General features: G+C 39.7%; 2 protein-coding genes across 2 annotated transcripts; one reads left to right on the top strand and one right to left on the bottom strand.

The window, feature by feature from the left end:
- Positions 1 to 2630: 2630 nt before the first annotated feature.
- On the bottom strand, positions 2631 to 9104 carry slc2a9l1 (solute carrier family 2 member 9, like 1). Its single transcript, XM_031849088.1, has 13 exons — positions 9090 to 9104; positions 8514 to 8582; positions 7359 to 7454; positions 7047 to 7207; positions 6844 to 6968; positions 6638 to 6767; positions 6195 to 6343; positions 5645 to 5832; positions 5433 to 5543; positions 4629 to 4730; positions 3353 to 3428; positions 3129 to 3256; positions 2631 to 2816 (listed from the first exon to the last, which is right to left on the bottom strand). Exons 1-13 carry the CDS (start codon positions 9102 to 9104, stop codon positions 2631 to 2633), a joined length of 1536 nt encoding a protein of 511 aa, XP_031704948.1.
- An 834-nt stretch (positions 9105 to 9938) lies between these two features.
- psmd6 (proteasome 26S subunit, non-ATPase 6) lies at positions 9939 to 13859 on the top strand. The gene is made up of 8 exons (XM_031844146.1): positions 9939 to 10230; positions 10725 to 10930; positions 11843 to 11988; positions 12083 to 12302; positions 12396 to 12504; positions 12688 to 12856; positions 13462 to 13539; positions 13633 to 13859. The coding sequence occupies exons 1-8, from the start codon at positions 10086 to 10088 to the stop codon at positions 13727 to 13729; spliced, it is 1170 nt and encodes a 389-aa protein (XP_031700006.1). The 5' UTR covers positions 9939 to 10085; the 3' UTR covers positions 13730 to 13859.
- The last annotated feature ends 104 nt before the right edge of the window (positions 13860 to 13963 follow it).

The following is a 13963-nucleotide window of genomic DNA, read 5'->3' as shown; positions in this document are numbered from 1 at the left end:
TAAAGACAATAAAAACTGTTTTTACACTGGTGCATAAACCTCAGAAGTATTACATGTAACATGTGTTCAAAGTTACTGAGATACCTCTTGAACTCTGATGATTCATATGTGGCTAAAGCATAATTTCCCTCAGCATCTACACAGAATCTGATACAATATGATAGAAAGGCATAATAATTAATATTCTGTAACCGTCAACAATTTAATCTATACAAAGTTGAAAATTTACTTTCTATCAGCTTCATTCACCACCATTGGATCAGTATACAATGACGTAAAATCACTTCTGAAATCTGTCCAATTTAATTAGTCCTGATTATTATGGGTTACAGTTATTATTGTTATTGCATGTGGACTTGGCCTGGCTTAGTGCAGTGCATCTCAGCAGAAGATTAACATTGCCACCTGTTGATGTAAAGGAGACATTACAGCTGTGGAGTAATCCCACTGAGACCCAAACACAACTGAATTCCTATTTTGTGTTTCTCAAGATTGTTAAATAATAGATACATGTGATTGTCTTAGGCATTCTTTAAATTGGACCAAAATACATTTATTTTGTACTTTTCTGCTTATCATGTATGCACTTTGCATTTTGCAACCGATACAAATACAAAATGGATTCAGGGACAAGTCAGGTCTGCAAGAGTAAACCGCGCACGACTGTTTCTCCAATTAATCCTCCAGTTATTTCTCCTACATTGCAACAAAACAGAGCAGGACATCATACAAGATGATCAGCGAAGCCAAGACACTACTAATCACAGCTCCATTCCCCAATGTGCAGAACAGTGCACAGACTGCTTGGCAGCTGATGAAGCCCCTGTGGCTGCTAGAATGCTGAATGCTGACACAATGCTGTACATTAGCACAATGCATACTTAAGTAAGCATTATACATGTAGCACAATACCTGATGTCCTTTAAAAGAGGAAAAACATTTATAATACTTCAGTCTGAGTCAGATTCATTCATTTAACAGTTAGGAAACACCACAATATACACACAGACACTGTCTACTTTAGAATGAGACTATAACTCTTGAGAGGATGAATTATACATTCTTCTTTCAAATGAAAAGTTGAATTCATTACCCATGAAAGGTATCATTGCTCAATTTAATACACTCAAAGGTGTTGCTGCTACAGCCTTACTTGGTCTGGTATGACCACTAGCTTATGGTGGCTAGTAATAGAACACTTTAGGTCAAAGTTACTGTATACTGGACATTACTGAATGAGTTTGCTTACATAATGACTCTTCTCCACTTGTGCTACTTTGGCATTTTAGCTAAATGCTAAACTGCAGTAGTAGTTTAGCATTATCCCCTAACAGTCACCCGTAGCCACAGTGGCCGCTGTTCAGCAAAGGTTTCATAGTCTCACTTTTAAGAATATGGTATGAGAGTCAAAGAAACCAGTTGAACTTCAGTGTGAGCGTGATAGTGATTAACACAAAGGTCGCCAACATCATGCCTCTGGAATACAACCACCCACTTTGAGCTCAGTCAAATGGCCCTGAGACAGACAAAAGAAATGAAAAAGAATGGATTTCACAATGTTTTGGGACTTTGTTGGACAGTTTCCAATAATTTCATTCCCTGCTGTGGTCACATAACAGACAGCAGAACCAAAGGGTCCAAAGGGAACAGGGGATGATTTATTGCTGGAGACCTGGAGGAAGGAAACTTCTGACCTTTTAGTGACAAAGATTTTGCAGCTGCAGGTGCAGTTGTATCAGGTGTGGGTAGCTCACACAACAGCAGAGTTGCAATGCTCTAAAACTGGTCGCTCTCTTTTTGCAAGTTTAAATAAAACATTAAATAAATATCAATAATTATCAATAACATTGAGTATAATTAGTTTTAAATCAGCTTGAGGTAAAACAATTGGATTTTTCATCAGCACTGTTAAATGATGAACATTAGTACATTAGTTCCTTCTGTGACTTAGATCATATGGAGGAGTAGGAATTAGGAAAGTACAAAGAATAGACATCTGTGACTGGTTCACGCTGCTTGTTTCAATAATCTTTGAAAACTGGTAATGAAGTCTTTCACATATTAAACTCCAAATGCGAAAGCAGTCAAGGTTGTTGGGACACAATTCATTCATCAACGTCACAATTTCAATCTGACATTTCAGCTTCCTGTTATTCCATTGAAGTCAATTGTTGTTTAATTCTGTTGTGTCTTAAGTCAACATTGCATTTAAAAACATGAGCATTTTATGTTTCACAAAAAAATTGTCATACTAAGAATATTAAGTATTTTTTTCTTGAAATATCTTGTATTTTCGAATACTTCTGAAATAATTATCTTGCGTTGCACCCTTACATGTCGTGGACATCATGAGTGACCTGAACAAAGAAATAACAAAACAACAATACATTGGCATTAGTAGCGACACCTGATTATGGACAATGACAGGGAATAAAACATTAAAGTTCATCATTGTTTACAGCTTTGTCTCAGTCATTTAGCTGCAGTGCTACAGGGATTTCCCTTCATCTATTGACTGATGCTTTGGCAATTGATTCAAATACTCGACAAAGCATAAAAATTGTTTCTTTTCACACACAGCCATTCATCATTCCTCTGTCAGTTTGAAACAGCAGTCTACTGTATCTGCCTTATAACTTGGTCTCCACTCTCTTTTCCTCTACGAAGGATTTCCCATAGATGGTGATGGCTCTAAACTCCTTGGAGATCTCCATCATGGTCTTCCCTTTCGTCTCAGGCAGGAGGAAAAAGGTGTAAAGACAAGCCAGCAGGCTGACACAGGTGAACAGCACAAAGCAGTACGAGTCCAGGGCATCCTGGGACAGACGGATCACAGCGTAAAGCATCAGAAAGAGCTTCATGTTTGAATGTTTCATGAAGGTGCTGAGGTGGTTTTTGTCTTTCGGTACAATGTGACAGTTAAAGTTTCTCATGATATCTGAATACCTGCTGTACAATAACAAATGTGCTGTAATTTATAGTTGTAATCAACTAAATGTCACAATATATCACAACAATTAATCCATACTGTCAATCAATGGATCCTGTTCACCTTCAAAAGCAAGATTTGCAGTTGCTTTTACAGTGTAAACTATTGGGTTGCTTGTCTTCATGTTTGTTCTACTCACAATAAGGAATGGAAATACGAGGCCCAGTACAGCGAAGAGCAACCAGCGTTGCATCCCCAAGACTGCACATGCTGTCGGTCGATCGGACTGGATGAAGATCTCACTCTGGAGAGTATTTGAGGTTCCCCCTGGGTGAACCGGAGGGACGATTAAGGTGATTCGGTTCATTATTTGTGCACGCAAACATCTTTTCTATGTGAACCAAACTGCAGTAAGACACAAACCAGGTCCTCCGCAAAAGAAGATGACGAAGAGGCAGATCAAACCAGCAGAAATGTATGGAACCCAGTAGCTGGAATCCTGCATGAAGACAAATTTGTATAATGCGAATATTAATACATACTTCTATACAAACAGAGTAATCTCAATTATATATTTGCAGCCTTTGTACACTGCAGCAATCAAAGCTTTATTTTAAACACATTTTCACAGCTCACATTTCATGCATTTGGCTCATGTGAAAAGGTCAGCTTCAACTTTGCAGTATATTTTCACTTTTACTTAAATTTGAAAAATCATTTCCCACTTACCCTTTGTGAGGTGCAGATAATTCTACCTGCAGAAATTTTGAGGTAACAGTTTCTGAGATTTCTGCCTCCGCCCCGATAAAGAATAGAGGTAAACTGGGATTTAATGTCTTTGCTAGAAAGTAGTTCCAGTGAGAAAACAGTAAAGTCTGTGGTGTGCTGCTTCCATTATTAAGTTGAACGAGGACAACGATGCTGGGAAGAGTTTTTGCCGTTGAATTAATATATTTTTTCAATGCTGTGATTACCATAAACTCATTTCCATTCATTTCCATTGTAACCGGGTAGAGGCAGGAATCTCAGAGTCAAATATCTCAAAGCCTTCAAATCTGCATGTCTTGAAACTAAAATGTTGTCATTTGGTTGAAATGACTCGACTGCCAACTGGAGTCCACGGGGACCCCAAAAGTAAACTACTGTAGGAAACAACCATGATAGCAAAATGTTATGTCACGCAACTATTAGTTATGTAATTAATATCATCAGAAAAAAAACATTTATTAGGAAAATGACAGTGAATTTGGATAATGTGTTAAATGTAAATAGACTGAGCACATGAGGACATTTTTTGTCTGTCTCCTTCAAAACGAATGACAGAGTGCCCCGTCCCCACTGATAGTGCATCATACTTTACATTAGGACCCAAGGCAAACATTTGATCTATCTCTTCTGTTTTATCTTATTATAACTGCATAGGCTGCAATTGGCTGCTTTTGACTGGGGTCCCCCACGACCCCTATACATTGATATTTAATAATATAGTAAAAAAGAACACCAATTAAAAAGGGAAACAATGATATGAAGTCATTAGGAACAAATTGATTGACAAAGTCATGAAAAATTGGAATAATAGACTAAAGCTCCTGTGAGATGCTTGCCAAAACCTCTGGAGGATGAGGGTAGTAAGCACATTGAATATCCTTTAACCTCTCACATGGCTACATGTTTTAGTGTTTAAAGGTAACAGGTTTACCTTCAAATTGAGCGTGACAGTGACCAACACCAAGCTGGCAGACATGAGACCATAACCCCCCCAGAACAACGGCCTCCTCCCTATACGTTCAATCAGCAGCCCCTGGGAGAGGGAAAGGTACAAGGAAATACGTTACGACCTTTGAATGTGCTGAACACAATGTCAACTAGCTTTTCTGCTTCTGCTTTGTCTGTTTACACTTTGCTCTTAAACCCAACAACAATTTTACATCCACAATTTATGCATCCAATATGCCAATCATTTAAATACAGTCAGCCATCTCACATGCTTTTGTAAATGTCGAATATGTACAGGGTGGATGTTTGCCACGTAGGCTCTGACCTCGTCACTTCCCGAAAGAAAACGCCAAGCTCAGCACATCTGGGAGTAGGGAGTGATGACAACTTTCCCCCAAGGTGCACGTACTGTTGACTAAGAGGCTACAGGTGGATGCTGGGATGGAGGTGGGGCTTTTGAAATGCTGTATGAACAGCATAGCTTTAGGTGAGTGCAGCATGCAGGGCAGCACCATGTATATATTATGTTACAGTGAGAAGTGTAGCAGCGGACTCGAGATGACTGTCTGCATTATCGTGTATGCTATGCATTTGCCAAATAGCCATGACTAATGCTTAAGATTCTTTTTTTCCCCATACCTGTGTGTGTTTCTGGCGGTAAGAGTACTGCATACAGACAAATGGTAGCAGTGGCAGCCACTCAAACCAGAGTCTGAGCTAAACAACCAAAAAATTCAACAGAAGATGCAAAGAAAAGATGTCCGAAAGAGCTGAGGCAGTAACTCACACAGCAGATGGAGGTGATGATTTGAGATACTCCAAGACCAAGAGTAACATAGCGGATCTTGTCTGTTGGTATGCCTGCCTTCAGGAAGATGTCAAAAGAGAAGATATTGATCTGGGAAAGACAAGAGCATTGATTTGATTCTGAGAGGTTATAACAATCATTGTTTGATGCTAAAATTAGCACGAGAGAAGACATTTAAGTTCCGTCCTCACTGCAGAATTGCCCGACAGCTGGTTGCAGTAGTAGATGATGGACATGGTGAGAAGCTGCCATCGAACACTCTGGTCCCTCAGGAGTTGCAGGGTGCTTTTTCGCGGGGCTGCCTCCATGGCAGCCTGCTCAGTCAACATCTCGTCCATCTCCTGTCTGTAGTCACCTTGGCCCCACAAACTCTGGAGAGCTTGGATGCAGAGACAAGAGACACAGAAACTGAGAAATGTGCTCCTCTGCTCACATGAAAAACACAATAGATATATTGTGCGTTGGAATGAATGTTTCTTATGCAGAGTGATAAAAAAAAAAGTTTTAATAGTGCTGAGTGAGAAGTTAACAGTCTGACAAAGGCTCTATAATCCAAAATGTGTTGAGAACCAAAACTCACTACACATAGAATTATTAACATTTTAAAACCTAATATACTTTTAATTGTCCCTTAGACGCCTTTACTTCAAACAAAACAAAGCTCGTTAGCAGTTAATTGTTTTTGTGGACAATTAGCTCATCATCAATTATTGCTTGGCAAATTTCAATAAATATACCAACCTTTTTCGCAAGCCTTATCAGAACCTTTCTCTATGAATAAGTATCTGGGAGACTCAGGGAGAAAAGGCAACACTATAACCTGAACCACTGAGAAAGATGCAGGGGCACAGAGGACAAAGTTCCACAGCTCCTCGCGACCAAGGATCTCACTGAATAAAACAAAAGGAAGTGTTTTTTTTTGTTTTACTTAAGAAAATTGCATCTTTATTTACACTTCCTAATATGGCACTATAGCTCTTTTGAGCACAGCTGTCAAAGCTTGATAATTCATTTCTTATTTGTTTGCCTCTCTTTATCGAAATCTCCTTTCCATACAAATGAATAGGAGACTATGGCTTTTAAATTCTCCTCATGAGGATGTGATTAATATTTTGCACATGCTCTCTTGTCTTCCAAAACAATCAAAACATGCCTTCGCTTATGTATTAACAAGAAGTTCATACCTTAGTCCAACAAACTGTCCAAACAGTCTACCAAGTGACAAAAAGATCGCTGAGGTCAGAGTCACATTCCCTCTTATCTTCGTAGGTGAAATCTCCGCCAGGTACATTCCATGGGAGCCTTCCCCCAAACCTGCAGGTCATGAGCGGGTGTAAATCAGTCAGGTAAAAACATGATGTGCTGTGTAAAACATGTCCTGGTGCCTTACCTGAGGAGTAGCCATACAGAATCCTCGCCACAATAATCATTTCATACGATTTGGCAGCTTTACTTGCCAGCATGATCCCTGCTCCAACAATTGCAATGAAGCTGGTGCAGATCATCGCCTTTTTTCTGATAGAGGAACACATCACTTCAAGTCTGTTTAGGCTACAGGACTGGATGCTATACATTGAGTCTCTCACTACTCACCTTCCCAGGGTGCCGGTGATCAATTTGACGCTGAAGGCACCAAAGAATCCCCCGACAGCATACATGGAAACAATGAGGGACCATATGATCGTGATCGTCTGTGGAGGTGGAGGCTCTGCATATCTGTGGTACCAGGTGCTGTTGATGAAGCGCTGAATGTACTGCAGTGAAAAGAGGACATTTTGTAGCTTGATTGGGAAAAAAAGTATGCTCCTTTTTACTTTTCCCTTTTAAACACACATTCTCAGAGACCACCAGTAACTGCAGGTGAACAACAGAATGACCAGAAATGCTGCAAGTGATGTATCTCACCGGTGATGGAGAACTCAATTCAGTACTGTGGTAGCCAGTTTGAAAGCTTCCTCCAATTCCCAAAATGAAGATGAGGAACAGAGCTTTACCACGGGTCTACAAAGCAAAGTGAGTCAGTAAGCAGATGGGCCTGATAGAAGTCATTTTAACATCCTGGATTTGTGTAACTGTCTGGGCTTCTTATTGTGTTACTTCGAGATATTAGACTCTTTTAGAGAAAGGCAAAACGTAACTTCACACTTCAATCCTGAATCCTGAATGATGGGGAAAAGTCCACAGATTTGTGACTTCCTGTTTAGGATACTGGAAACTCAACTTAATGGTGTTCTTTCATCACCTCCTTTAATGGAACCTAGTCTATAAGAGTCATTTTAATTGTACACCAGATCACAAAACCTTTTCGTTTTTTACAAAAATGGCGGAAGGAAGTACAGTATATAGCTAAAACTACATTGTCTGGAAAAAAAAACAGGTGGCATCTTTATAAGGCAAATATATTTGTGTAAAATTAAACACTAAATTGATAAGCAGCTTTCAAAATATGCTCTTATCCTAATCATCACCTTTGAAATAAGGACCACTCAGTGTGTAACTCTGCGACTAATCTGATCATCAGAACGACTGATGATCTGTGGTACCAATATGAAATAACAACCGCTTTCATGATCTCAATTAAAAGCACATTAAGGGATTGGATATTTAGAAATGATTTGATTTTTTTATACTTGGTAAATGCCATTTAACCTATATCGATCCGCATTTAAAGTCAATATGGCCCTGTGTTTCCACACTTACTGAAACTAAAACTGTAACTCTTGTGTGAGAAACTCTGATCCCAGATCAGGATCTTTCTCACCCCGCTTCTATATCCAATAAAACATCATTCATTTTGTCTTAGCTTAGCTCTAAATGTGTTGAGTGTAGTTTGTTTGTAATGAATGAAGAATAAAGAGTTATTCAGAAACTGACAGAGCGCAATGACTCAGCTAAAACTGAGTCACTGAACTTGACAAACTCAAAAACAACCTGCTTGCCTCAAACAACATTTTTTTTCCTTCCATGTACTTCGTTAATAAAAGTTTGTTATAGGGATAAAGCATAATGTTAGATAAATACAGTATAAAAATGATTCAGTAGAATTCAGTAAAAGCCTACCAGCTGTTGTAGAAAAGTTTCCATCCTGTCTTTACTGGCGTGGACCTTAAAGTACAGACTGAACGGACTCTTTTAAGTTGTTCCGGCTGGTTATCATTAACTTTTCAGACTCTGACTAGAAATAATGTAACCGATCATGCTGTTCACCAAACAGTGACTCTGCTTTTGTGAGAAACTCATGTGCCCGGTGGAGTGGACAGATGTTACTGTGCAAAACAATTGATCTGATCAAGTTTGCTTTGGTTATGAACCATTACTGCTAGAATTTTTGGGTTTGGTATCTGGTCATATGTCAAACTCAGTGCTTTGGCATATTTCTCATTTAGACTTTAGTTAGACCTGGCCTATATGTCTTTGGACTGTGGAAGCATACATGGGGAGAGGAAACAAACTCCAGAGAAAAATAACTTGAAAGAAACAGTGCTATCCTTTAATGATGATTAACATTGCATACAAGATGTTGAAACGCCAACCTTAGAATACAAACATGTAAATGATGGTACCAGGGGAATTATATGGTAATCATTACCCGGACCACCCTCTCCACCACCTACTGCAGGGACAGCGGAGCACTACCTCCAACAGACTCATCCAGCTCTGTGGTCAGAAGGACAGATACAGGAGATCATTCCTATCCACTGCAATAACACTGTACAATAAATCCCCTCTGGCCAAATCATTCACAAAACTATCACACCGTTACACTGTTGTTGTTGTTTGTTGTTTGGTTAAATCTTTGCACTATGCTGTTTAGTTTATTTAGTTTATTTAATATTATTCTATTTCATTGTATAAATTGTGCATTTGATATTTGCATTTTTGCAAGTATGAACAGGTCAAATACATTTTTGGAAAAACATTTTGCTTTTTCTTTGTGAATTTTTTTTGGTAGTGGAATTTAAATTTATAATTTTATTAACATCCTTTGGAGCATGTATTGTATCAAGTCCTGTTAGTAAGATAATATAAGAAAACTTAATCCTTTATTAGTCCCGCAGTGGGGAAATTTACAGGATTACAGCAGCATAGTGCAAACAAGAGACATAGCGAAAAACAATGTATCAAAACAAGTATTAGGAATAAGTAATAATAATAATAAAACAGTAAAGAATATTAAATATAAAAAAGTAAAAAATCCACAATAACTAAAATATTATATATACATACAGAATAATTGTTGTGTTGCAATATTAGATATACAGACAGTTGCAATATCATATATACAGACCGGATAATTGTCGTATATCTATTACAAATATTAAGTAATTTGATTTTTTTGTATAGTATATAGCCTAGGAGTACATGCCTACTGTACATAACATTCGTGTGTGGGTGTGCTCACACTCATGTCCAGCAGGGGGCAGTAAACGATAGCGTGGTTATTAAACGTAAGCTTGTTCGCCGCTCTTTCCTTCCCTCGTTGACTGACGCTGTGGCGGAAACTAACTCAGTCTAGTGTTTTCCGTAGTCATCGTTAACTAAGGCTAGCTGACAACGGCGAATAGTGAACCCTCTCTCTGCACAAAGAAAGCCTTCCGTTTGTGTCTTTGTATCTAACCGTCCGAACCAGAAATGCCGCAAGAAAACCTGGAGGAAGAGGGTCTGCCCAAGAACCCCGACCTGAGGATAGCACAGCTGAAGTTTCTGCTCACTATGGACGGTCACCGACAGGACGTCAAAGTGAAGACCGAGCTCATGGACGCTATCACAGCTAACAGTGAGTTAGCATATCACACTGCGTTATGCGACGTGTAACGGTAGCTTTATAGTAGCGTGGTCACGATAAACATGGTGCTGAAATGAATGTTTGCACACACGTGTTGTATTAGGTGCTTTATTGGCTCGTAGACGCTGACAAATTACAAAAATGTATAACGATCATCTCAACCACATTAGCATGCTAGCTGACGCTACGAGCAGACGTCTGCTAACGTTAGCAGACAACCTGACGAAGGGTTGTTTGTCAAACTTTGCGCCACCTGTATTTTTAATTCTCTCACTTTTTAAAATTCTGTGTAGTGTAGTTAGTCTTCCACGAGAAAGTACAGTGAATTATATAAAATAGGCTGCTTATTGTTTCTACATTAAATGTGTTTTGTTTTGAGGAAACGTCAACATGAAGCCTCACGTAGTCGTAAATATGAGATGCATAAGATGTAAGCTGTCATATAGTCCACAGGTTAAACGATCCTGGTTTGTGTCTTGTTTCAGACATGGCACCGTATTATGAATCTCTGTGTAAGGATCTGAAGTGGCAGCTGGACGGGGATCTGCTGAGTAAAATGAAAAAGGCTAACGAGGAGGAGCTGAAGCGCCTGGATGATGTGCTGGAGGATGCCGAGAAGAGCCTGGGAGAGAGCGAGATACGAGACGCCATGATGGCCAGAGCTGAATATCTCATCAGAATTGGAGACAAGGTAACTTCCTCCTCAGTGGGCACATAACACTTGCATGAAGTTACTTGATATAAGCATCTTTCTCATCAGCTTTACTATTTGTCAATATGCACTACTGGAGCAATACTTAGACTGACTTATGAAAGAAACGCAGTTTTTACACCTGGCACCATTGATACTCCACATCCAGGATACATGTCATGGCCATATTCATGGGAGTAATGGTGGTCATACTATGACTCTTTTCTACATGGTGTCATTTTTTTGTCTTTATTTATGTTTTCAGCACACATTGCTGTGCATGTGTTTGCATGCTAGGTCAATAACTCTAAACCATGTTATATACTATTGTGGGTACTTACTTTAAGTTTTTTAATGCCTATTTTTGAAGACTTCCAGGCTCTTGCCTTACCATACAAGAGGTTCTCAAATAATCAATTTACTGTTTTTTTTTGTTTTTTTTCAAAACGGCTTCAATAAGCAAAATCAAAAAAAGTGGTTGAACAAACCAGTTGTGTAACATAGTGTGCATTCCTTTGATTTCATATGTTTTTATGTACCTTCTTAAATCCTTAATATTAATATTTCTGTGTAAATTTGATCTGCCAGACTGAACAGCTTTGTGGTGTCTTTTTTGTTTACCTTCTTGTTTTTATGCCTCAGGACACAAGATGCATATCACTCACTGATACCGAGTTGTTGACTTAATGGCTAGTTTCTCATTACCTATGCTGTACATCCCTCTTAACATGAGCAGGCATTATAGCACGGTGGTTTGCAGTTTCCCTCTGAAATAGTATATAACGTCTATTAGGTTTTTTTTTTTTTTTTTTAATCTTCGGTAATATAGATGTATTTACATGTAATGTTCACAGATAATGTGTGTACACAGATTTGAATAGTAGCAGATACATTGACGATATGCGTCCACAGGAGGGTGCCCTAACAGCCTTCAGGAAGACTTATGACAAGACGGTGGCTTTGGGACACAGACTAGATATCGTATTCTACCTGCTGAGGATTGGACTCTTCTATATGGACAGCGACCTCATCACACGCAACTCAGAGAAAGCTAAGAGGCAAATGCTCTGATATCTTTGTTCTCAAACATCACCACCCAGTCTCTGTAATCTTTTAAGTACTCATCTCTCAATGCACCTATTTTCCACACAGCCTTATTGAGGAGGGGGGAGACTGGGACAGGAGGAATCGTCTGAAGGTCTACCAGGGCCTGTACTGTGTGGCCATCAGGGACTTCAAGCAAGCCGCTGAGCTCTTCCTCGACACCGTCTCCACCTTCACCTCCTACGAGCTCATGGACTACAAGACATTCGTCACCTACACGGTCTATGTGTGCATGATCGCCCTCAAAAGGCCCGACCTCCGTGAAAAGGTAGGAGGCTGAGGATATGGTGCCAGCATTGCATGTTTTCAGAAGCATGTTTAAGTTGGCAGTATGACTGCAATGAAATGTGTTCCTCTTTAGGTAATAAAGGGAGCAGAGATCTTGGAGGTGCTGCACAGTCTACCTAATATTCGCCAGTATCTGTTCTCCCTCTACGAGTGCCGTTACTCTGTCTTCTTCCAGTCTCTGGGTGAGGAAGCATTTTCTTTTGACCTCAGAAACAAACATTATCTGGTCACTTGTAGTGTTATTCTGCTGTTCTTTCCAGTGTTTCATTATGTGTCTGCTGCATGTTGCTGTATTTTTTTCCTCCTCCGTCACATTCGTGACTCTTCAATAATGACTGTAAAAAGTTGTTATTTTTGTGCCACAGCCATGGTGGAGCAGGAGATGAAGAAGGACTGGCTCTTCGCGCCACACTACCGTTACTATGTGAGGGAGATGAGGATCCAGGCCTACAGCCAGCTGCTAGAGTCCTACCGCTCCCTCACCCTGGGCTACATGGCTGAGGCCTTCGGTGTCAGCACAGAGTTCATTGACCAGTGAGTGCTTTTACACCATTTTCATACGCCTCATCCTCGGGAGACACTCTAAAATGTCACTGCAGAAATCCTCGCTGAAGTTCTCTCCTCGAGGTTTTATGAGGGGGGGGGTGAACGTCTAATTTTGACATAGAATTGCTTAATTTCTCCAGAAAATTACTGGTATATGAATCCCGTTTTAGAAAGAACTGCAATAGAAAGAACTGCAACATAAGGCTACTGGTTGAAAATCATAGAATATATTTATTAATTTGAGCAATCGCATCAGAACATAGCACTATCGGAGGACTACATATATTTATACTTTATGAACGATTCTCTAAAATCAGCTGACCGTAGAAATGTTTTTCAGTACTTTGGACGGCACGGGACAATGCGAGACCTGCTTTTGATAAAATGTCCAGAATGTGCTCGCATGCTGTCCACACTTTACTGAGATCTGATTTCACCTCAGCATGTTATCTGGTTTATCGGATTATCAATGCGAGCAATATTCAAACCCTGAGCGTACAGACTTGACGGTTAATGCGTCCTGGCATGATGGGACGAAAAGACAAGTGTAACCACAGCCTCAGTCACAGATGTTTCTCTTTCTTCTTCATCAGGGAACTCTCCCGATTCATAGCTGCTGGACGTCTTCACTGCAAAATTGATAAAGTGAATGAGATTGTGGAAACCAATAGGTAATGTTCGCATTCTTCAAACCTCAATACTTCTCCAAATAACTCCGAGTAAAGGCAGAACTCAAAGTCTCATCCGTTTCTTCTTCTTTTCAGACCTGACAGCAAAAACTGGCAGTACCAAGAAACCATCAAGAAGGGCGACCTGCTGCTGAACAGAGTCCAGAAGTTGTCGAGGGTCATCAACATGTAACCGTGGTCGTCAGATTTCTATGCAAGGGGGACTTGCATCATTCTTCTTGGTATACCCAAACCAGTAATTTGTCTGACAAAGTCACTCTTCTATTGTGTATATAATAAAATTTGTTTAACTGTTGACATTACATTTCTCTAGGCTGTTTTTTTTTTTATGCCTCCAAGTCGACGAGAGCCGCGGCCAGGGGCAGCATGTTTTTTGGGTTGTTTGTACGTACTTCCATCTGTACGT

This window comes from Anarrhichthys ocellatus, unplaced genomic scaffold (genome assembly GCF_004355925.1).
Source record: "Anarrhichthys ocellatus isolate YVR2014 unplaced genomic scaffold, GSC_Weel_1.0 scaffold1, whole genome shotgun sequence".
Taxonomy (NCBI): Eukaryota; Metazoa; Chordata; class Actinopteri; order Perciformes; family Anarhichadidae; genus Anarrhichthys; species Anarrhichthys ocellatus.
This window is presented reverse-complemented; position numbering and strand designations above follow the sequence as displayed.

What these genes read in the sequence shown, in the direction of transcription:
- slc2a9l1 (XM_031849088.1), bottom strand. An exon ending in ATCACCGGCACCCTGGGAAG is followed by an intron (nt 6,969 to 7,046) that starts GTGAGTAGTGAG and finishes TTCCTCTATCAG; the next exon opens with AAAAAAGGCGATGATCTGCA. An exon ending in GGACAGTTTGTTGGACTAAG is followed by an intron (nt 6,344 to 6,637) that starts GTATGAACTTCT and finishes TGTTTTATTCAG; the next exon opens with TGAGATCCTTGGTCGCGAGG.
- psmd6 (XM_031844146.1), top strand. Translation starts at nt 10,086, where the DNA reads ATGCCGCAAGAAAACCTGGAGGAAGAGGGTCTGCCCAAGAACCCCGAC. An exon ending in AGCACAGAGTTCATTGACCA is followed by an intron (nt 12,857 to 13,461) that starts GTGAGTGCTTTT and finishes CTTCTTCATCAG; the next exon opens with GGAACTCTCCCGATTCATAG. An exon ending in GAGATTGTGGAAACCAATAG is followed by an intron (nt 13,540 to 13,632) that starts GTAATGTTCGCA and finishes TCTTCTTTTCAG; the next exon opens with ACCTGACAGCAAAAACTGGC.